The sequence below is a fragment of the Egretta garzetta genome, unplaced genomic scaffold (genome assembly GCF_000687185.1).
Source record: "Egretta garzetta isolate BGI_Z169 unplaced genomic scaffold, ASM68718v1 scaffold133, whole genome shotgun sequence".
In the NCBI taxonomy this organism is placed as follows: domain Eukaryota; kingdom Metazoa; phylum Chordata; class Aves; order Pelecaniformes; family Ardeidae; genus Egretta; species Egretta garzetta.
In genome coordinates this window covers 3,777,957-3,803,323 of record NW_009259111.1, presented here as the reverse complement: position 1 = coordinate 3,803,323, position 25,367 = coordinate 3,777,957, and the positions used below count along the sequence as shown (strand labels likewise).

General features: G+C 38.1%; 1 protein-coding gene across 1 annotated transcript in view; it reads left to right on the top strand.

The window, feature by feature from the left end:
* ABCC8 (ATP binding cassette subfamily C member 8) overlaps positions 1-25,367 on the top strand; it is a 107,541-nt gene that overhangs the window by 16,160 nt on the left and 66,014 nt on the right. Inside the window, 7 exon segments of the mRNA XM_035891035.1 lie at positions 2,883-3,049; positions 5,264-5,506; positions 6,405-6,593; positions 10,617-10,781; positions 12,760-12,915; positions 19,270-19,404; positions 20,869-21,031. Coding sequence (XP_035746928.1) covers positions 2,883-3,049; positions 5,264-5,506; positions 6,405-6,593; positions 10,617-10,781; positions 12,760-12,915; positions 19,270-19,404; positions 20,869-21,031 — 1,218 coding nt within the window.

The window sequence follows — 25,367 nt, the reverse complement described above, 5'->3', positions numbered from 1 at the left end:
ACCTGATGTGGCATCTTCTGCCACTTCTGAGCAGTGAAGTTCCACCTAACTACAGGGCATCATCTGTCTCAGCTGCAGGATCAATGCCTACATTTGAAAGAGTAGGAAGCTGTATAAAGCAAAGGCTAACAGAGTCTTACCCAAAAGTTACTAAATCCAGTGGGGAAACTCTCATTGATGCAGTTCAGAAGACCCTTAAAGGTCTGTTCATTAATTCTGAACAGGATAAAATTTTCCAATCCTGTGAAACTTGGAGATGTTTTCTTTTTTAAAATCTTTTTCACTCTATACCTTAAAGAAACCAAGTCTGTTTGTAGTTCTTCAAGAGGCAGATGCCACAACAGACCTAGGGATTAGCACATTCCCTTGGGGTATGCGAGACAAGGACGCGAAGTTCCTGTACTGATCCTGCTTTTCAGCTTTATGCCCAGACTGTTGGATATTTTGAAGTAGTCATTCTTATTACCTCTTATCAAAAAAAGTTGGCAGGGTTTGGAATATTTATTCTCTGAAGCTAATGATTGAGTCCAAAATCCCAGCTGAGTGTCCAAGTTATTGGAACACTTTGATTTGGTCTGAATCTGTTTTTCTCTGTATGGTTTTGACATGTAATTTTATTTCAACCAATATAGCTTTTCCACTGTTTACCGGGGGACTCTCGTAATAACGCTGATTTTGGTGCTCTTTGCACAGTGGTGCAGAATGGATGCATAACAGTTATACAGTCTAGCAGGACGTGTTTTAGAATAGTTTTCATACTGAATTGGGAAATCTGCTAGCTTTCTCGACATTCAAAATGTGTAATTGAATGGTAGCATCTGATTGCACTATTTTTTAAGTTAGTGCTTATTTGTTTTATAAATAAATAAACCTCCAAAATTAATCAGTAGGAGAAAATTATCAATTAACAATAGGACTTTGAGGTTTTTAATATGAAAGGGATAGTAGTAGGGGAACACATGTGAATTTTTTTATTTAAGAAAATTGACCTTTTTTTAACCAGTTATAATTAGAGGACTGCCTTGCCATTCTTGACAGTAATCTAGTTTTCTAGATTTCTGTGAACATCCGCCAGATTAGATTACATACACTTGTATTCAATAGTGAGAAGCTAAATAAGTTCAAATGCTTCTAGGAGATATGATAGTGGGAGGTCAGTTATCACCTGAGAATGTTCTAATAAAATGATAATTTAAAAAAAAGACCATGTATAGACCCTTATTTAAATCCTAAATAGGTGAAGGACTCTGCTAGTTCTTATTTCTTCTTCCAAGAGCTCTGCGTAGATACCAGTTGGGTTAGGGTGGGTTTTTTTCAAGTATCCTCTGCTGGTGCAGATTTTCAGTGTCCTGTGTTTGTGCAAGTTCTCTTTACTCTGAGAAGGATGCATTCTCAGCCCATTGTAAGAAGAGTGAAACAAACAATGTGGAATGTAGTCTTGGATTAAGTGAGATTTTGAGTCAAGCGTATCACAAATAGGAAGGAATAACGCCTCAAAGGTAGGAAGCAATGTGAAGCAGGATGAGGAGATTAAATTTGATGTAGTATAAGTTGGGAAGGTGGTAGGAAGCCTGACATAAGAAGGCTATAGTTTTATAAGAGGGATTCTGCAAGTATGTCTGTTAACTCCTCTCTGCAACTGCATCAGCCACTAGAATACAGAGCTGAAATACCTGACCTCTTAGGACTTTCTTTTTACAAACTGGCCTATTAATTTTAGAGGAAGATAGACTCTCTTGGTAAATGTCCTAAAGCCCAGTACTTCTGTACTGTTCCATTTACTGTCCTCATTTAAATGTTTTGAAATCAATTTCCACAGAAGCAGGATTGTCAGCCCCAAATCCCATATAGGCTCTCTGTATTGAAGTTAATTGTACTTGGAAAGGGTAGCTCCACAGTACATCTCCACAGGGCTTTCTAGGGTGCCTCAAGGCAGCTGGAACGCCACAAATTCTTTGAAATTTGTGCAAGTTCCTGATGATTGTCCATATTGGTAAGTTAGACTTGCAGTTCCTAATGTCTTGGTTGAAGACACTATTGTTGCAGCAAGATACTCAGAAAGCATATCCACATTTTCCTTGGTCACTAGAGCGGATTCCAGCTGTTGCACCATGGCAGATAGAGCAGCAATGAAAGATTCGTGTAAAAGAGCATAACGCTAAAAGGTATATCCTTGAGAATGAGGAACAGGACCTGGTTTATGGCGTGGCAAATGGTAAGGAGTGTGTTTTCAAATCACCAGAGCTTACTGCAGGGATTATTTATTGATAAATGACAGTAGCACTTTTAGACAAGAAGTTCAGTAGAACTCTAAATAGTTAAAATTGTGCTTTACAAAAGCCAGAACACTCTTCCTTGATGTGCCTGTGTATCTGCATTATGAATTATATATATGGAATTTGTGTTGAACAATAGTGCAGCAGCATTTTGGAGCAAATATTTTAATATCCGTTCCTGCATACATCCCAGAGATTTGCAGGGGGAATGAGATCAATTTTCCTTCAAGCCTAAGTCATAGCAGTCTTATAGCATTGACCAAATTTGAAGAGCATCATTCACAGCCACCTTCACTTGTGGGGCAACTCCGTCCCTTGAACTCCTAATGCAGAGGCATGTTTACAACAAATGGAAATTTCCGTCAGCAGACTTCACTTTGTGAAACTTAGTATCACTAAATCTAATGGGAAAGGAATTTGGAACTAACATTATATTAATATTTTCATGTTTGTGGAATTGAATTAGGCTTCTGTTTTGCCATGAGAAAGGCCTCTCTCTGGTTTTATATATTCTTGTTGCATTCTTTCTCAATGAATATTTAATACTGCTATTGTATATTTTTGCAACTGTGGAGCTGATTAACTTTTTTTTTCCCCCCCCTGCAGCATTGCTGTTCTACTGGACTTTAGCTTTCATAACTAAAACCATCAAATTTGTAAAGTTCTGTGATAATGGGGTTGGATTTTCTCAGCTTCGATTTTGCCTCACAGGACTCCTGGTTGTTCTGTATGGAATGCTACTAGCTGTAGAAATCAATGTCATCAGGGTGAGGGTAAGTTAGTATCATAAAAGTCTACTTCTCTGTGTTTTGTCAGTTGTTTTTTTTCTTCTATTCCTCTTCCTGGGTACTTACTGTGAAATGCATTTCTAAAGGAGAGAGAAAAACCCACCTAGAAATAGGAATATATTTGAGAATCAAAGGTTAACCCAACTTTATTAGGCTAGATGAATCCATAATTTAAAAAAATGCCAGATTCCATTGTAGTTAAATTAAGATGAATTTCATCTGTTCAAGTTTGTTTTAAAAATGTTTATTATGATTCACAGTTTCAGTCATTAGAAACAAGTATTTCTGATGCAAGGAAAGACTTGGTGAAAGGAATTGTCTTCTCTGTTGGAGAATATCTTAGACACACAAAAAACATCTCTCATTTTCCAGGAGGCAATCACAGTAAGTGATTTACTGGGACAACTGGGGATGCTGTCTAGCCTCCCAACTACGTATATATTTTTTTCGTCCTCTGTAGGGTCTGCAGTCGTAATCCAAACGGGGATGCGGCTTTGGAGACTGCTGGATAGATAAATGCCAAAGTTCTTCCCTTCACCTGTCCCTCCCTTAACTGTGTGCACAAATTAAACTTAGTCTCAGGAGGGAGAGAAACTTTTCCATGTAGATTTTCTTGCTGCTTCCCTCACATTAGTGTGTGAACTCTTTCCGGTAATGCATTCAGCAATGTGAGCTGCATCTATCACGTTTGTTCTTTTGTGGTTTTCTTGGGGTATTTTGTCTATTTGATAACTCAAGACAAAAATATGTCTAAAAGCAGACTTTTCAGTAACATTTTTGAAAGAAAGAGTAATAACCTCAATGCTGGACATTCAGTATTTATCTCATAAATGAAAAACAATGGATTGTCTTGTGGGAGAAGTGAAATTCAAATGTGATATTGGAGACACTTGCTCATAAACCTCATAATGGAAATGCATAATTAGATGAGATATAATCGCTGTGGAATTATAGGCCACAAGGAAGAAAAAAAACTGTCACTGGCTATTGTCGTCTTTTTTTGTGTTCTGTTTGTTTGGATTTAATTGTTAAAGGATGTCATTGATGCATAAAATTAATTAGCCAGAAGTATGGATTTTTTTTTTAATGCTATATCTATGGTAGACTTTGGAGAGCCAGGCTTGTTGCCGTAGCTGCTGAAGGAAGGGACTGGGATGCATGGAGAGCTGGCCACTGCTGAGGCAGAGGAGGTGCGAGGGCGGAGGGGGAGAAAGTAATAATAAGAGGTGAGGCCTCTATGCAGTGGAAACAGCAGACATTGGCCTCGCCTTTTTTCTCCTGTCTTCCTCCATCTTCTTCCAGAAGACAGAAGATTGGCTTGTTTGACTTTCAATCCCAACTGTACCTTCTCCTTTCCTTCCCCTGTCCCCATTGTTCCCCTAGATAGCCTTTCCCAACTCCATCACCATTTTTTCTAGGATCTGTGAATTCTTTCTCCAACTGTTGTTGGAGAAAAGGTAGCAGTGAAGCATATACAGAAATCCTACTAAGATTAATAGGATTTAGGTACAGTTGTGAGTAGAGATTGAATTAAATATGTGATTGAGTACTTTTCGGAAAGGAAATGTGTATTCTTAAGAGGCTTGGCTTTTCATTCCCAAAAATGAATGGCTGGAAAGTTTTATCTTGACAACAGGAAATCAGCAGCAGTCTAACCTTCCTCTTTTGACATTTAAGCCAATGAAAACATTTGTTAGTACTATGTGCATTCTCTAGTTCAGTGATTTTCCAGACCCATTCAGGACAGCAGAGGTAGCTCCATGTTCTGAGCTAACTAAATGTGAGGCGGTATGGTATGGAACATGAACCACTGTGGTAACCTCAGGGCTGTGCATAAGCTAGTATGTCCCATGTTGCGCTGTCTGGAACTCAGAGCAAGAGGCTGGGGCTGTACTGTTTGATATGTGAGGGGTTTTTTATTTTTCTACAAATATGCAAATTTGTACTCCATAAACAAAGTATTAGTGAATGTTTAGGATTATTTATTTCTAGACTGAATGCCTCTGATTTTCCCCAGTACTGAGGAAACTGGATTGCTGTATTGGTTGAATTTGAACACCTGAATTCCTTGAGTACTTTTGAGAAATCAAGACTGATTCATTGACTATATGCTATGTCCTTTATCTCTTATCTATTCTTTGTGGATTTTAATTTTCTATGCATTTAGTGTGATTCTTTTGGTATTTTTCTGAAATTCAGAGGTATGTTTTCTTCAAAACTCCTAAAGAAGTTAAACCTCCTGAGGATCTCCAGGACCTTGGCGTTCGATTCCTACAGCCATTTGTGAATCTGTTATCCAAAGGAACATACTGGTGGATGAACACATTCATCAAGACGGCCCATAAAAAACCAATAGACTTGAAAACTATAGGCAAGCTTCCCATTGCTATGAGAGCTCTGACCAATTATATTCGCCTTAATGAGGCCTTTGAAGCGCAGAAGGTATGCAAAGCATGGAATTATGTCAGTCTGCTTACTCACTGCTTACGTTTTTCATTACTTTTTATGCTATGAGCATGTATAAAATTATATAAACAGACATGATGCAAATGAAGTATCCATTAGCATAGCTTTCCATATACAAAGAGATCACACACTTGGTTGTACCTGGTACAAATAATGAAATTTCCCTACCTGAACGTGCATGTCAAACACTTTACTGGCTGAATGCATTTAAAATGCATATGGCCTCTATTTTGATGTGGAAAGTAATTACAGTTTGTATTTGCTGAACCCCATTGTCATTCCTCCTAATAAGACCCTGGCATCATTCAATTACAGAGTCAATATTAATGAGGCCTTGCAGGACTCTTTTTTTTTTTTTTTTTTTTTTTTTTTTTTTTTTTTTTTTTTTTTCCATGTTATTTCAGTTACAGTTTGTAGGAGAATTCAGCGCTGAAACTACCTCAGCTCAAATTCTGCTTGACTCCCTGGTGGGAGCTGAGTGTATTCAGGATTTTAGGAAAAGGCTTTTGCATTCTGTCTAAAAAGAGTGTAGGTTTCCAGTTTCTATGTTCACAGGAACAAAAAGCCTGTCAGTTCTCTCCCTCTTTTTTTTCCTTTCTCCCCCAGCAAGCAACAAACACCACACTTATTTGATCCTTATTAAGGGTAGAAAAGAAATAATGGTTCTTTATGTGGCGTGGAGGAGAGTACAAATTAATGCTTTGTTCTGACTCTATAAAAACAAAAGAAACAATTATTGTAGTTCCTGTGCTTTTCTAAGTTAGAGTGCAATGGTTGTCAATGAATTAAAGGAGGGGTAAAAATACCAATAATTTATCAGACCCAGGGTTAATACATAACATAATCCTTACTAATCTTTTTTTATTCTGAACAGAACAAAAGGTCATCATCTCCACAAGGATCCAGATCAATTTGGCGTGCTCTCTGCTGCGCTTTTGGAAGACCCTTACTTCTCAGTAGCACGTTCCGTATTCTGGCTGACTTGCTTGGATTTGCCGGTCCGCTCTGCATCTCTGGGATTGTTCACAATGTTGGAAAAGGAAATAACACCATCCGCCCACAGGTACTGTCAAAATGTCATAAAAATAGAGGAGTCAAAAAAGTAATGCTATGACTATGTATTATTTGGCCTCAGTAAAGAAAGTGACTCTGCAATGTATTTGTGAATGCTAGAAATGACAGTATGTGTGTACTGCTTATTATCCACATTTATACCTTGATGGGGAGCAAAATATGTTACCCACACATCTCATCAGGCTTGCTTTCAGGAAAATAACCTCATTCAAGATAATGGTGAAGCCTATCCAGAATCCCACTAGTATCATAAGGATTTTAGGTACAGTCTTGAGTAGAGATTGAATCAAGTACGTGACTGAGTGGTTTTTGGAAAGGAAAAAGTGTATTTTTGCAGGGTTGGCTTTTCATTTCCAAAAATGAGTGATGTCTAAAGAAGATTAAAACAGGCTTTTGTCATCACAATAAAATGCCAAATAATGTGGCTGTGACAAAGAATTTCCACAAGTGTCTTTGGGGAGGTTGGTTTTGAAAGATCAACTGAAACATGTTTTTGAAGAATGATACTTAAATGAATGTGAAAAAAAAAAAAAAAAAGGAAAGACTCAGAAGACTCAGGAAGCATCTTGTCATTATAAGGTGAGGTCAGTCAGGCTGGATTTCTATGAGAAAGCTCACTTTATTTTTGCAGCTCACTTACTGTTTGACATAAGACTATTTCCAAAGTCTGTTGACACTAATGGAAATATACCCATTCACTCAAGTACACTTTGGATTAGGGCCACTGTACATATTGAAATACATCAGATGCATTGCAGAAAACTTAACAAAGGCCTCAGGCTAAAATTAATTGTTTATCCATTTAGCAATCCTTATCCTAATATTTGGAAGCTTAATATAGCAAGTAGTTTCAATGGAAACCAGTTAAAGCAGGAAATGAAAAAATTAAGACTATAGGGCCATGTTGCAGTGAAGTACTGTAGAAGCTTTTTAGCCGCTTCTTGATAATTTGTCTGGAACACTGTTTCAGCTGAAATTATACCAAATCACTATTTACAGACCTTCCTATTTAATTTTCCTATTAAAGTGTCAGCTAGTGCTCCTCTGTGAAAAATGCTCAGGTCTGGTCCAGATAGGCCCTGGATGGAGTCTCATCCAGCCTCAACATCCTCACTGTGTCTAGCTCAGTGGTAGCTTCATCGTTGTTGTCATTTACACCACATGGGGATCACCTAACAGCAATAGTCACTGATGGTGATAGTCCATGAGGTGTTTTCTACCTTTGTGGGTGTGTTTTACCTTTGCTAGAAGGTCTCCAAGAGGTTTTTCCTTCTGTTTTGTCCTGGTTTATACACATTGGTTTTCTGTTAAGAGGCTAATTACCTGTACATTTGAAAATTGCTTTGCCAGATTAGATGAAATGTCTTTCTAAAATATTTGAAGGCTTTCTATTCAAACAATCTATAAACAGACTGGTGTGTTCAGGAAAACTCCCACGTGTATGCACACACCTAGCAAACTGGGTCTGCTTTGGAAAAAGATACACCAGCTCTACTGCTAGGAATGTTATATCCTTACTTGTAATGAGTTAAAAAAAGGAGAACCTTGCCTTATGAATTGTTTGTTCCTGAGCGCTACATGGGTGTGGGAAACAAGCCTTCTAAAACACTGTCTTATGAAGGCAAAGATATGTTGGGGGGAAACATTGTTTGTGTCTGATGTTCTGCTGAGTTTGAGGGTGTTGGAAAGAATTGCCGTACTGTGGGACAGAATCGGACAAGCCAAGTAAGCTGTGAGTACAGTGCAGAGCATCTTTTACCCATCCCTTAAAGTGGTATTTCTTCATTTTAAATAGGATTGAGATGTTGCAATCAGTCAACTCCATCTTTCAAACAGAAATTCTGTTTGTGAGAGTGAGGGCAAATAGATAAATCCTAAGATATAATATTTGCTTTATTCTTCAGGGCCTTTGTGACAGATATAAACTGCCATGGAGTTGGAACTCTGAGATCATGTGGGTGTCATGGGCAGTATTAACTGCTTTAGTTAGTGCCGCAGTTAGTCAGAGCACCACAGCATCTTAAATTCTGTCACGCTCTTCATGTTTATTTATAACTCCAGTATCAATATTTATGGCCACCCAGGAACATTCTTATGACATGAATTTCTCTGAGTGTTAATCATTTCACACCGAAGAGGAGACTGACAGAATGATAACCTTTATATTTTGCTGGTAGCATCTTGCACATTGCAATGTTAGGATTAGCAGTTCCAGTATTAGGAGTATCTGCTGACATAACACATTCAAATGGTACACCAAACCTACAGGCTTATTATTTGAAAAGCTCTAGAAGTCATAGGTCCCAGTGTAGTAAAAGGCCCAGTATTGACATTTGGTGTTGTTGAATGACCTCTTGTGTGGACGGATCAGACCAGTTTCCTCTCATGAGAAGGAGTATTGCTATGTGAGGTGGGAGGCACTGTGGAAACTTGTACTGAGTGTGTTCTTGTAAGTGTGCAGCCTTCTTACGGAGTAAAACAAAGGATCCTTTCAAAACTTTTGCTCATTATCTTGTCTGCTTATGTGCAAAGGTAATATTTCTCTGCTTTTAAGCCTGATTAATTACCCTACTGATGTCAAGGGATAGATGGTGTGCCTACTACAATAATGGCAGGAGCAATCGTGAATCTCAAAAGATGGAGTAAAAAGAGATGGAAAAATACCCCGAGGCTCTGGATCCTCAAGAAGATGAAGTGACCTATTGGGTCACCACTGCCGAAAGGACTTCTCTTCCTCCTTTCACATTCCTTGTCACCCCTGCTCCTGTTCCCGCCTTTGCTATAACTCTGGCACCAGTTGGACCTTTGTGGTCTGCTTTGGCCCATTGAACTAAAAGGAAAGAAGCAGGTATTTTTTCCTGGGCTGATTTTCTTCTGCCAGTGATTTGAACTGGCTCAGGAAGAGATCCGCTAAGTTCCCAAACTAGCGTACAGTAAGCAACAGAAGCATGCAGCTTGGAACAACCCAGGTGCAATTTGGGGTAGGGAGAAGTCTGTTGCTCTTTCACCTGGCTCAGTCACGCCTTATAAAATCACAGCTTGAAAAACTAAGCTTAGCCTCTGTAATTAACTTGTCACATGGGGTTTCTCTTGTCAGTTAGCTTTATTACATCTGCAGATCATATGTAATAAAAAGTACAGACAAGAGTTTGTACAATATAGTTTATTGTTATAGCAGTCTTGAAAATGTCAACAGCAAAGAAACTATGTAGGCAAGAAGAAATGTGCTGAGCAAAGACTACAGCAGGAGTGTAAATGACAAGAAGCCCTGTGAGAGGGAATAGAAAGAGACCTCTTCCTAATTTTGCCTTTTAATGGCATTATAAGCTAGCAATCAAAGTTTTGAAGGAGCCAAAGGAAGAAAGAGGAAGCAGAGACATTTTAGTTTCAGAAGGCTTCCCAAGGTGAGCCAGCCTCTCAACTAAGAGACACCAAAGGTGTCTGCTTGTTACATATAATCTAGAATAAATGCACTGCTTTCCCAGTAAACTAGAGACATGCTTCAAAATGCACTTGGGTGATCTCATGAACTTGCTAGGAGGAGCATCAATAAAAATGCTGAATAAACCTGTTGGATGCTGCAAATCAAAATAACGTGCATAGGAGCTGGAAGGATGTGTTTTCAGCAAGTTGTGAAGGTCGTTTTGGTGTTCAGTAACCTGAGGTGCTAAAATAAGGAGACTGATTTCTTAAAAAGGACATTAACTACTCCTTTCTGACAGTGGGCAGTGCACATCTTTTTGAAAATGACCGTATGGAGTTACTCAAAGTGTCCTAGAGTTTTGGAAGGATATCAGAAATCCTATAAATGTCATTCTGCATTTAAATAAAGCTTGCTGACTTGGCACGTTATATGGCTGTTCCCTTGAATTGATAAACTGTGAGGTTTCAGATCAGGTTGGGAGCACTTTCAAAATAATAAACTGTGGTTTTCTCTGCTTATTAATTATGCAAAACTGGTAATTAAATTATCATTGCACCTGATTTCTAACTTTCTTTTTTTTTTATGCAGACAAAAATTCTTGGTGTTTTCTTTATTTCATCTCAAGAGTTCCTGTCCAATGCTTATGTTTTGGCTGTACTTTTATTTTTTGCCCTCCTATTGCAAAGGACATTTCTCCAAGCATCATACTATGTTGCTATTGAAACAGGAATCAACTTGAGAGGCGCAATACAGGTAGCCAATATGTTATTAATTAACCTATTTTCATACAATCATATATGTGTTTGTAAATACAAATTATAATTGTAGTAATTAAATTCTGATACACTTCCCTCCTGAAATGTATTGCTGTTAAAGATTGTATTTACTTAGACCTCCGTTCTATTTCCTCTGCATCTTATTTGATGTTTCTATATAAACATTTATTTGTATCATCTAATGCTGTATTTATTCTTACCTTTGAGCATAAATTTGCTGACAGTAAAACTTTTGAAAGAATTTAGGTTGTGAACTACACCTCTCCCGTCTCAAATGCATGTTTTAGTTAAATCCCATGCAAATAATACAGCTTTAAAATGTCTTGTAAATATACTTCGGACAAAAGGATAGGTTGTATTCCCAATGCATGGAGGAGTGTCTTATTCCCTGGGTCATGCCACAAAATCCACCAGGCATTGCAGAGTCTGTAATTACTGGACATAAGCAAGATGGTTTGTATAACTGTGAACAGCAGATCAAAGTTTTATGTCCTATACAAAGCTCTGTGCCTGGAAAGGAGAGAATTAGGTGTAAGATTACAGTGCGATATTGCCGTGTGCACTGGCTGAAACCTGCCCTCTGACAGCTTGAAAGCCAGCCTTGTAAGTTACACTATTTATCCACTGAACTACATAGATCCTGTGAGAGTTTGTGTGATAGATAGATGCTTTCAATAGCAGCATAATTGTTTAATCCTCTTTTGATCTTATACTTGGAAGCACTTGTCAGCTGCCAGACTTCTGAATTCCATCCATTAGTTTTCCCTTATTAGAGTGAAGTAGAAAATTCCTAAAGAAATAAAAATTTGTCCCAAAACATATATTAAAAAATTGCACGTCTTGTATCAAGCGGAAGAGCTGCAATTAACTGAAAAATACATGGACCACAGCAAGTGTAAAGGGAATTGTTGGAAGATAGTGCTACATTCCCATCAATTTTGCCTAAGAAAAGCTTTGCGTTCTCTGTACTGGGTATTACACAGAGGCCCGGATAATGCCAGCAGTCAGACCAGTCAAATTGGAAAATTTCTAGCCATCACTCTAAGTGGCAGAATTAGTGTTAATGGCAGTCTCTGTGCCAGCGTTTTCATACAACTTTTTTCCTACAATTTTTCAATTTTCCTTAAATCTTTTCTCTCTTTTCCTCCCCTGTGTAAACCTGCACCTGTTCAATGTCCCCGGTATGACTTTATGCTTCATGATGGACAGTTGGCACTTGATCCAATGGCACTTACTGGATCAGGGTGCTTCCTGTCAGCTAAGTCTCATGACTGCAAAGCATCACTGTGTAGCCTTTTACCAAACCAGCTGGTAAAAGTACACTTTCATTATTGTGTATTAAGTTGTTTTTATACACAGTGCCTGATTCTGCACTGAGGCACCTTCTTAATTCAGTACAGAATCAGCCCTCTTAACATTAGTTGTCTGTGAATTAAACTTTGTAATCAGACTGAGCTCTCCAGCCACAATGCAGCAATGTTCTCAGCCAGGAAGTTGGTTCTGAGGTTGGATGGGACCATCTGAATCAATTGCCAGAGAAAAATAACAACTATTACAATGTATTGGCTATTATATGCTGAATGTAATAATACATTATTTAGTTACTGCAAGGGCACTCCATGAAGACGCTAGAGGTATAAATCATAGTTGTTAATATGGTTCTTGGGCCTTTAGGGCAGTAAAGGGTTCATTCTCTTACTGATCCACAGGGATATAAAAAGGGAGTACTTGGACAACCGTTATGTGCCTAATTGTACTGTGCTTTTTGTGAGTGAACAACAAGATGGTAGCTTAAAATTGTTCATCGTAATGCAAAAGGCCAAACTTCAAGCTCTTCTTTCAAGCTACTGGGAATGTTGGTTTCCCTCAGCATGCTGGACTACTCTTGTGTTTTAGGTGGAGCTAGAAATCTTATTTTATTTCTATATGTTAACACCATGTGATCTCTCTTCCAGACAAAAATATACAATAAAATTATGCAGCTTTCAACCTCTAACATGTCTATGGGGGAGATGACTGCAGGTCAGATCTGTAACCTGGTTGCTATAGACACAAATCAACTGATGTGGTTCTTTTTCCTCTGCCCTAACCTTTGGGCTATGCCAGTACAGGTAAGGAGTTTGAATGTGCTTTTGTTATTAATGTGCATCAGTCCGCAGCAATTGATTGCTTATGAATTTTATGAAAGTAGAGCTATTAAAGAAGTTATTCTTTAACTTGAAATAAGATTCAAGCTGTTAATATCTAGAATCATTTTATGTAGTACATTTCACATCTGTGACAGGACTCTAGGTATTTAGGATTATACTAGGATTTTGACAGCTGCCAAACAAGCTTTGCATTTGCAACAAGAATTTACAGGGTGCAGGTGGGTTGTGTTACTCCAGTGTATTCATTTATTACATCAGGGGAGTTAACTGGAATGTATTGCAATCATTTGTCTTCTGAATCCTAGCAGAAACAAGAGAAGTGGCAGTTCATGAAAAAATATGATTGCTTAGAGATGATCCTTTGGACATTTCTTAAAACTACTGCTGCCTCATGGATGACAAATTCTAGTGTACAAAATTCCACAGATTCATTTGTTATATGAAATGGTTTTGCTACTTTATCCTCTCTGATGTCTTTGGTCTCCTGTCTCTAAATACTACTCTCATCCCTTCAATCTCCTTTCCCACATGCGTGACATGGAGCAGATCGCTGTGCTGAGTCACGCTCAATCGCCTGGTGACTCCTCGTTCCCATGTCCTGCAGCCTTGTGTAATTCCCAGTGAAATAAAACTGTGTCTTATCAAGTCTAAGATGAAGGAAGCAGAGTCACATCTCAGAGAGTACTTTCACAATTGATTTAAATTAATCTTAAACCTGTTCCCTTACTGAAACAGGAGTTTGTATGCAATGTCCAACATGGAAACACAGTATTTTTACCTCCTTCATTGTTCCAGGTCTATAGATTGTGTATTGGGTCACATGAGCTTGTGGAGCTACTGAAAAAGTAATCTTTAGCCTTTTTTCAGTGAGGTATTATTCCTCTGAATCTGCAAAGTGGTGAATCTCACTGGATGGCCAGGTGATTAATTGAAGTTTACACTTGTAAGATAGTAGAGCAGACACAGCATAGTAGGAGGTCAGAGCAATATCAGTACAGACTTGTATCATTTTTCCAAGTTCACGCTTACTGAAATGGTGGAAAAGTGTAAATTACTTAGTTTGGAAGAACCAGTACTTAACACTGTAAAAACCTCCTGCACTTCCATTTAGGATTTTCCTGAGAAAACTGACAGTAAAAGCACATAGTTTCATCTGGTATTAAGGCAGTACCCTTTCTGCTTTCTTCCACCTACTTGGTGTATTTTTGTTGGGAGTGCCTCAATGCTAAAAAGTAAACACAAACAAAAGAGGCAGCAGAGTTTAGATTCACTTAGTGTTTTCTAAAAGTATCATTTAGTTTCAAAAACAAGACGGAAATGTCATTGTGTTCATGTCACGAGGGTGGTCTGGTTCCAGCACTATGCAGAGGCTGATCTGGCTGGTGTGAAAGTCAGAAAGCTGCAAGTAAATCTACCCAGCACCTTTGCATTTTGGGTTGCCTGCTCTTGCCCAAAAATGAAATAATTTTCATGAGACTGTATATGGCCTGCAACTGGCAGATCATATTTCCTCCTGTGTCCATCAACATCAGATACTAGTGATTTTCTTCTATAAAATGTTGAGCATGTAAGAATATGACATTGAAAAGTTGGGGATGGGGAAGAAAAGCCAGCCATTCAGGTGATTATATAAATTATAGGAATGTCCTTTGAATAATGTGGCGCTGGACTGCTGGTTATCAGGAGATCTGAGTTTTTTCCTGACAATAAAAGTACATATTAGAATTGAGTGGATTTTATAGTTGTTCCTGTCAATAATGAGGTTTTGGTCAAGCTGCTACAGATGAGATGAGCGAGTCCTCCTTTGGGATGGTCTTAAAATCATCTGATTGCATGGTAAGCCAGGTTAACTTCCTAACCTGGAAAAAAACCCCTGGTTTAACTATTTTCCCTGGATTTTTTTTTTTTTTTTTCCTCACTGTGGAAAACATTGGGGAGGGGCAATGCAGGTCCTTCATTGCTGTCAGTGATAGTGAGTTCTTGAATGTGTCTTGTGTCCTTTTGTGTAGTGTCAGTCTTTGGGGAGTATTTGTTCTCTGGAAAACCAATTAGTGTCCTCTTGAAATACTCTGGGAGTCTTCACACTTCTGCTGGATGTGTTTGAAATCTAATATGTTACCATATGCCTTCTAGTATCTCTGTGGTAGTGAGGGGTAGATTGCTTCTGAGACTGCAAGTAGAACATGGAGGAAGATGAAATCTGCCTGAATCTCTGGTAAAACGCTTGCTAACTCCAATGAGAGTTGTGTAAAGCCTCAAATCAGGATAGTGAGCATATTAAGGTAAAAACAGTCAGCAGCTTACTAACTGGCAGCTTCTTTTAACCGTGCGTTCGTGCCTAGGGTTTGCATTTACTCTACATGTGAGCTGTATATAACTATACCTGTTAAAATATTAAGATTTAAAGATTGTAGTCCTATTTATACAGGTCATAGTGTGTCTGCATTCATACAGTATAAATGCATTTATCTCTTTTTTTTTGTGCAGGAGTAACTGCATTGGGGTATAGATTTTTTTTCCTGATCTACCTTGGAGAGGCTTATATGCCAGTTAAAAACATTTTACTTCTAGGATTAAAAAAGCAACTTGACTTTTTTTTTTAGCATCAGGATGGTTTCCCTGAAATTATGGGGAGAAAAAATGGGAACCAGATTATTTTAAAGTGGGGGAACATGTGCTAATTCTGATTTCTAATTGCAAGAGAGAAGACAACTATAATGAAAAGAAACTGATATGAAATATCATATGAAATATGGTTGCAGGTTGTCAGTTTGTTAGTAATAATTTGGATTCAGGGTATTTTTTATCTATTTACTATAAGTACCCTGCAGTAAGAAGTCAGTGATTGTATGCTGCTAAAATGATACTGCTGAAAGAGCTATGAGGCATTAAGAAGAGTCCACCCCTTCAGTGATAAAATTGACAGGTCAATTATCCCCTAGGTTTAGTCTCCATGGTAAGTCTGTTAGTGAAACAGCCTATTAAGAGGTACCAATTTCATGTACACTTTTTGCAAGACCACTCTGGCAGCTCAGTGTAGAGAGCGCTTTAGTGCAACTGAAAATTAAGCCAATTTCATTGCATATTCTGTAACAACATTTTGCTCTAATGTGCCAGAAGTCACAGACTCATAAAGATTTCCTGGCAGTCTTCTGAAAATATCATTCTATTTGCATTGAAATTCAGCCTGTGATGCTCCTTAGCAGATTGGGACTATCACTGTCGAAGCATGCTTCTGTTTTGTGGATGGTGCACGCATTGCAAGGCACAAATCAGTGAATCGTGGTGGTCACAGAGGTTTCTCCAAAACACGTTGCCACAACATTCATTTAATACCTTGTTTTATGAGGCAGTGAAAGCAATTACTGGATGCTTGAGAGATAGCTAATAAAAAGTTGAACAAGCTTTATTACTATTTAAAATAGTTTTTTAATTGTTTTATAGCTCTTAATCTAGCGATCACATTTTAGCATCTGCTGTGCATTTCATTATTATCCTTGACTAGAAGACCTAGCCATTCATAACAAGTTAGGTTTTCTGTACAGTCCAGATAATTTGAGCCCCATCTTGCTCTGACTAGAGTCAATAGGAGCTCTATCATTGCCCTAAGTTACTGTTTGAAGGCCATTGAAATTAGTGAAAAGAGGCCTAGGCGTGCCCATCAATTGAAAGATGCCCTCAGTAGGTTTGGCTCGAACCCTGGGAGCAAAATGAGGCCATATAAAGGCTTCCCCCACCTCCATTTTATAAACACTCTTGTTTGATTTCATTGTGATTATTAAAAAATCCTGTATTCTTATATCTTCGGTTCATTGGCAGGGATAGCTTACAGGTGTAATGAAAGGACATTTGTCTCTTTCAAAACTGGCCACAAAGCAGTTTCTGGTTGAAAGTATTTGCTGTCTTCAATAAATAATCAAGATGAAATAACCAGAGCTATTGGTGAGCTTCTTGCTCGTGATATATATCTCTGGCAGGTAAGAGCTTTGGGATTTTCATGAAAGGGAAGCAAAGTGTTTCATTACACATTTTTTAAAAAATATGATCATTACCTTCTCAGAAATATTAATGAAAGCCTTCCCAGCTGCCAGATACTGCCCTCCAGCAGTTCAGATATTATCTATGTGCTGTTTACTCTTGACTCTGTAGTGTGCAGTATGGTAAATATAAAATTACTTGCAATAACGCTTACAGATTTCAGCACTTTTCAGATGCAAGCATTCATTCACATCCTTAGACTGAGAATATTTTTTTTTTGTCCCATACATGATGAATATAGAAAAAAAACCTGCCCTTATTATCGTGATATAAAGAAGATGAAAATGGGATCTACTGTAAAAACATAGAATTGTTATTGCACAGACTGACCCTTTCAATAGCCAGGATGGGGGACAGGGAAAGCAGCTGTGAGCTAGCAACTCCCTCAGCATCCAGTAGCTAGAATAGCTTTCCTCTTGTCTGTGGGAGAAACTGTGGCCGTTTCTAGAACCAGCTGGTCCAGTAATGTCCTTGGCAATCAACTGGTAGTGGGGGAAAGCGGGGAAGCAGGGGGTCAGTGTTCTGCATTGACTTTGTATTTTTGAACGTCTCTTAACTGTGCACTGTTCAGGGCTTCCCTGTGTTTTGAATGCCTAGTGCTCCCAAAGAAGCAGCTGGGAATGAATGTCTTGGTCTTTACAGATCAAGATCGTTTCATGTGTGGAGGGCAGCTCTGCCAGGGCTATCTGCAGAGGCCTTGCGTATTTTCTTTGGCTTCATACACTCATGGAATTCCTAACTTCAGATGGAAGCAGATTGCTCAGTTACTTGTCATTAAAAGATTTTTAATTTACAATTTAACCTTTGCTCTTACTAGATTCGTGGTGTATATATGATAGGACTTTACATCAATGTTACCACATGTTTCCTAAGTAAATACTGAGACTCATTTTAAGAATCATGTTTTAGTTTAGTTCAGGTGCAGAGAGGCATCAAAGGATTGTTAGGAAAAAACCCCAAACCCTGTATTTTCTGTCTTTGTGCCTTAAATTCATGAAAATATCAAGATGGAAGTGTGGAAACTAAGGACTCTTTTTCTTCATGGAAACACCAAATTCCCGTAAATATATGTGAGAATGGATGGGCATATGACTACTGAGCTTCGAAATTATGGAAGATAGTGTTTCTGTGAGGGTTGTGAGAGTATGCAAATATAGCAACAGTAGTAGATAATACTTTAAGGAAATTTCAATTTTTTTTTAATTAAGGGAAATGATATATGAAAATAACTTTCTATCACTAGGTCTTCTGATTTATTTATCCGCTTACACTGATAAATAGAGAGTGTCAATGCTTCAGATTGTTCAGGAGTCAGTCATTAGAACAGTGGTAATTAACAGTGGTAGCTTGTATATCTTGTTTACATGTATTGAGCTGCTTACAGTATCCTTTTCCATCCTGACTGTGGCTCTTGAGTCTTATTTATCCAAAGACAAACTTTTTTTTTTTAATCTGTTTCTCTAATCTTTTTTAACAGTCATTGCCAGCCTAGTACTGTGCATCCTTAAAACAGTTCCTTGCAAGTTTATGTTAGAGTTTATTTGAAGTGGAGGTTCTTAGTGATACGATTTATGACGTTCCTTTTTTAGGTACTGGTCAGCAATAATCTCACGTTAATATCTACATTATCAGTTGTATTTTAAATAATATTTCATATTAATTTCTATAGTAAGCAAAGAAGCATCCCGTCTTTGTGGAAGTCCCATGTGTTGTAGACTAGTGAGTTCTGATCAGAGATGAGATGCAATTTCTCCCCCGGTGTAAAAATGCTTAAATGTCAAAGAAAAAAATTACAAGTCTAGGAAAATGCATGCTATGACATCTGGCCAATGGGGAAAAAATACTTAATAATGACTGTATAGGGAATATCTCAATATGTTACTTGGAAGTATTTAAAAATAAATTTTAAATTTTACTTGAAGATTTCTTATAAATTTATTTATTTTTAAATAAAGTTATTTTAAATAGCTGTGACATTTACATTATAGAAGATAAACAAATCTGTACAACCTTCTTCTACTGATCATAATAGGGAGTCCATGAAATGGAAACACACAGAATCCACAAGCTGGGGAGGAACTCTAGGTGGGTGTATTTGGTTCTCTGGCAGAATATCCTGACTGATCAAATCCCACTGTGCCAGCGATGCAGAACGTACGACGTTTGGCGGTAGGGTTAGCTGCAGTGGCTGTCCAGTATCCTGTGATTGGTCTTTGTGGTGCATACCTAAAGTGAAGTTTTCCTAAGCCTTCCCCTCACTTTCTTTTCTTCCAACAGATAATTGTAGGAGTTCTTCTGCTCTACTACCTTCTTGGAATCAGTGCCTTAATTGGAGCAGCAGTAATCATAGTCCTTGCACCTGTTCAGTACTTTGTAGCAACAAAACTCTCACAGGCCCAGAGGAGCACATTGGTAAGTGTCTTCAAACTCATATATGATATCAGTATCACTTCTGGTAATTACTCATTGGTCTGTGTTTGGAATTACAAAGCTAACCATGGACACTGACCAAGAACTGATTCTCAAGCATTGATAATGTTCAAGAATGTGAGGACATGATAAGCATAAGCTGCAAAGATGGAGGTTTGGGGGTTTGTATTTTTCAACAAGTATGCGCTTCCCTAAGAGCAAAAAAACTTAAGATCTTTTTAACTTTCAAATGTAAATGGTCAGTAATCATTGATGGAAATGGCTTTGTGCAGTCAGATGGTACACAAATAAACGAATTGTGCTGGGCAAACAGTCTAAGGGGAAAGGAAGTAGGAATGTTGTGTCCAAACTCAGACCCCAGATACACCATAGCTGTGGAAGTCTAAGTGGTTTATTTAAATAAGCTATGGGCAGTCCTAACTCCCACAGCATGTTCCTCAACTGGGGAATGTAGAGGTCTGCTCAGTCACAAGCTGTTCTTTGGTCCCTTGCGTGGCTTGTCTGTAATTTGAATCGCCTGCATCACTGCTGAGAAAGTCACTTTGGTTCATTGGAATTGCTGTGCCCAGCTGCTCTGAACCTTATCCCCACTTTCAGTGACTGTTGCACTGCCAAGGAAGCCATATGAACCTGTAATGGAGCCAGACAGCTTGCTGAAATCTCTTCTATTGCAAATCATGGGTGGTAATGAGAGTTATTTGGGCACCTTCCTGTGTGAAAAGCAATGCCTTTATATCAGCAGTATACCCCTTCTAGAAATGTAGACAGCATTCATCCCCATAGACAGTCAGCATTGCCTAGACAATTCCTGCAGATGGGAGCAGCGCGTTTTGTGCTAGAAATGTTTCTACTATGCAACATAGTGTGGTACAAAGATCCTTGAGCTAGTCTGAAAACTGGAAGCAGCATAACTTCCAGTTATGCTTACTGGGAGTGTAACTTTACTCTAGTGTATTGTTGTGCCTGAGCCAGTTGGCCGTGTTCAGAGTCAGGGTTCCCTACAGGATCACAGCTTCTTGCTCCTTTGAAGCCTGGCACCGTTGTTTCCGTATCACGTTGATTAGGCAAAGCAGTGTGCCTGGTCGCAGCTTGTCTGCGTGTTCTGATCTCCTCTGTATGCTGTCAGGGTGCCTGTTGAAAATCCAGCCAGTGTGCTGGGCAGTAGGAGTCATGAGAGGCTGCCTTGCAAGCAATCAGAAAGCTGACAGAGGAGGAAAATTTTCAGTATGAGCTATATGATTTAGAAGTGCAAACCAATGGCCTTTTCACTTGAGCTCTAGGGAACCTCACCTTCATGAAAAACAACAAAACATCTGATTGGACAGAACTAGTAAAGTATACCTGACTGATTACAAGGGGCTGCATAAAATTTTTGTATGATCTTTGTTTAGCAGACAGGTGCTTTAATTCTGCTCTTTAAGGAAATGTGTATGTGAAATGTTGCAGGAGTACTCCAATGAGAGACTGAAGAAGACAAATGAGATGCTTCGAGGCATTAAGCTACTTAAACTTTATGCTTGGGAACACATCTTCCACAGCAGCGTAGAGGAAACCAGACAAAAAGAAATGACTAGCCTCAAGTCTTTTGCCCTTTATACTTCTATATCCAGTAAGTCTCTTCCTTCATTCTAATCCACAGTTCAGCTGAAGTGCTAATGCATTATTAGCTACTAATGAGTTTACCATTTCTCTGTTGAGATTGTTTCAGTTGCTTTAGGCTCTGATTTATACTCACTTTCCGTTTAGTCAGACTTCCCATTTAATTCAGTAGAATTTTGCCTGTATGGGAAATATGCCTAAAAGAGAAAGTCAAGATTAATGCTTCATAGCATTAACTTCTCTGGAAAAAAGCTTTTGAGGGGCAAGTGTTTCACAGGCTACCTTCAACCAGCAATATTCTCCTCTATAACATAGCATTCAAGAAGCAGCCTTTGTTGATGTTTCCTTTTCTTTTTTTTTTCCTCCTGTGTTTTACACAATATAGTGTATCATAATATGTGACAGGAATTGTCTTTGCATTGAAGGTCCAACAGATGGTACTTACACTTTTGTACTCAAAATTTTGATTTCTTATAAAAATAAGTGATTCTTAAGACCGTTTCTGTATTCTGGAAAGGAAAAATATGAGAATCCTGGCAATTCCATCTTTCCATATCCATATTCTTTTGTCTCATATTATCTTTCCAGTTGCTTTAAGTCATTTATCATCCTTTTAGAAAGACCTAGGGCCAATTGAACTCTGTATTTGAGGAGATAATATGCAACACCTGTATAATTGCTACTGTAATACTTTAGAAATAATTAGTAAGGTCATACTGAAGAACCCTGTTCATATAATCTGTAAGATATTAATAAATGGAAACTTCTAGTGAGAAGTATTCAAATGCCGCGAGCAACCTGTACAATACCTTCTAGACTAATAAGGAAGACTATGTCTTAGGAAAATAACTTCCAGTCTGGTTAGTATTATTTGATTTCAGTTGCCCAAGAGATGTGCAGCTGACTTTCTTCCCTGGCAAATGATCACATAGGTAGTGCGCTCTGAGAGACAGAGCCTGATCCCACTGAATTTAACTGACATTAAGCTGAGGTTTTCCTTCACTCCCAAGATCAGAATTTCTCTCTGAGGGTCCTTAGCTTTCTATGCTTTGAGAGTAGTTTCCATTTTGACATAACACAGAATTTAGCTGGAGTAGATTGTGTGACCGGAAACTCCATCCTACACCCAGATCAACACAGATGGGCTCCCTGTGTTTGCACTGCTTCATGTGGCATTAAAATCTATTTATAGTCAGAGCCACAGGTTCAGCTGTGGGACTGAAGGGGCTATGGAGGCTTATTTGATTTTAAATCCTCACAGTATCATTTGTAGCAGCTAGGGAAAGGTGCACTCATCCCAAGAGTACTGACTGTTCTGTAAAGAAATAGTAACATAAATAAGAACAGGTATTATTAAAAACAATTCTAAATATTTACTAATGCTTCTTGAAACAGTCAGTGTTTGTATTCTTGTTTTGTATTATGTGGGATATTTATGTGTATGTAAGATGCAGTAGATCAGTTTCCTCAGCTGGGGTAAACAGTTGCAGTTTTTCTATGTTTATGTTACATATCATTTTGGCTTATAAAGGTTCCTATAGTTTCAGCTTAGGAGTTCCTTACACACTCTGTCTTCAGCAGAAGTTTCACTGATCTACACAAACTTGTACTTTAGCAGGCTAAAGAAGGAACATGAATGTAGGAGAACCTGCCTTTTTTCTTACTGTAATTAGAATGAGAGGTGTAATCAGCACAAAGTGTGTTTGCTAATATTATAGTGAACATTTGATTTCATTTTTTTAAGAAATTAAAAAAAAGAATGACAAAGGCAGGAGAAGACCAGGATTTTATGTATTACTGATCAAGAGGAAAGCAGACATTTCCTAGAACAATAAGAAAGCAGAAATGAGATTTTCATATATACTTTTTTTTTTTCAACATACAGTTTTGAATAGACTCTGGAATTCTTTTCTAAATACACTTAGCTATTAACGTGAATGAAAAAATGTGGTTGGAGCTCCTTCTATTCATGAGGAATAGATTTACATTGGGTTACAGAAAATGTACCTACAAGCTTGAGGGCAGTGTTGGCTAGACCACAAGAAAATTCCATTTCAAGACCACATGGAAATTGGATCTCATCTGCCTCGCCCCTGTGCCTGGATCCAGTTTGTATGTATATGGAATTGTTCATGTGTACTAATAGAGCTATTTTAGAAATCAGCTCTTCCTATAATTTTAATAAAATGTACCCACCAGGATCAAAGCTGGGTCGCAAAGTTGGTAGTGACAACTTTTGATTTCAGTCAGTGAATTCTTTCAACTTTTAGCAAAGAAGATTCCTGTGTAATATTTTGTGTACTGATTAGTAAGATTATCCTATTTTTGGTTTTACAGGATTTAGTATGCATTATATATTCAGGAAAGAAAGGAGTGGTTTTCCTATTTCTATGAATTTTTGCTTAATCTGTCAGACACAAAGAAACTCAGGCTTTCTCACAGGAAAATAACAGTAGTTACTATACTAAAATACTCAGAAATGACTGAAAATGCTTTTTCCAGTTTTCAGTCTGCCTTTTTCCAGTAACAAAGTACTTTTGACTGAATCTAATTAAACCAAAAGACTTAGCTGCAAAATAAATTTATTTTAGAAAGCATTTTATTATCCTGGATGCTTGCATAATTGAAAAAAAAAAAAATAAAAACAACCCCCACATTCCAGTGGTTCAATGAGCCCTGATTTGTTCGCTTGAAAGATGATGTTTGAAGTTAAGTCCTTGGATGTACTTGTGATCTCACATAATAGCAAAATTCAGATTGACTTCTTGGGAGCCACTAAGGGACCCTTAGCTGTCTTAACTGCAGCAGGCTTTGCCAACCCTACAGCATATTTAATCCATCCAGCTTCATATTTGACAGATATGATCTCATACCGTAGACAGAAGAAGAGCAGGATCCATCTCTCAGAAGTTTATCGGCTTTGCTGGGTTCCCTCATTAGGTTCATTCATAAAAGCAAACTCATGTACTGCAGCAGTCTCAAAGGCAAATTGCAAATGCAAGGATTTAATAGAATTAAGAAGTGCATAGCTGCAGGCAGCAAGCTTCCCTTTTTCAAACTTTCTATGTCGTAACTATCTCAAGTTTATACAAAGTGTGAAAACTGGGCAGGAAGTAGAATCATTAGGAGAAATGAGAGTCTGAACTGAAGCTGCTTTGTATTCCAACATAGAAAAGAACATTTTCCTCAGAAAAATATGTATTTTTTTTTTCTCTAGGATGAGTAAACTACTAGGTAAAGTAAACTTACTAGGCTTTAATACCTATTAATGTTTCAAAGGCTAAGCTTTTATTTTGGAATTATACACTCAAACATGCCTATATTTTCAAATACTCCCCTCTGTCAATGAATTAGAGCTACATGAAATAACACAGCTATTTTATTTAAGCTTGAGTACAGAGTTTACAAGTATGTTACAGGATTGATTAGAGACCTTTTAAACGTAGGAAAAAGAAACATCTGGCAGTATGTTAAGTTCTTCAAGGGGTTTATGCCCAGAAAAGGATGGTCAAACTGTCAACCAGAAATATTTGTTGGTCAAATGATGATGCTTCACTTCAGATGAAGTAACTGGCGAGTGCTTTTACTGCCTGAACATTTGCTATACCTGGTAGGAAAAAAGTGCAGGCGTAGTTTAAGCAAAAAAGAAGTGGCTAGCCTCTTCCTTTTCTGTTACACATGTACTGATCTTGTAATTCTATTTTAGCTATAGATTCTATATTCTTTCTTTGTATTGTTTACTTCGTGAAATAAAGTTGAGAGAAGGTCAAAATGGAAAGGTGATGATTAAGTAATACCCTCAGGTTGCGATGGAGGAGACAGACATGTGGGGTAAGATCATAGCTCTGGTTCTGACTCAAGCTCCCAGATGGATAACTGGTGGTTATTGCATCCATAACCCACATTCCTGCCGGATCTAAAAGAGATCCCTATACAGAAATGGTATTTGCTTACCTCTCCCCGTCTACCTGTTTAATAACCTGTGAATGCTGTAGTGTATGAGTTGCTATAGTGAGGGAATCCAGGGCACCAAGACAGATGCTGTTTGAGGTCAAGGAGGAAACTGATTCTTGTTTGCATTTTAATAACTCAAGACCCAGCTGAAATCAAAGCTCTGCCACATTTAGGTACCATTAGAACATGTATCAAGCTCCTGAGGACATTCACAAAGTAGCCAAGCCTGATAAAGCAGTAGTAATTAAGAGTAAATCCTCCATAAGAGTAAACTAAGTCAAAAATACAGTGCAAGGTTGCCAATCTTTCCTAACCCTTTGAACGGCATCCTGAAACGTGAGGGGGCCACAAAGCCCTGGTGCCCCAGAAGTGGATCACGACTTGACATGCGT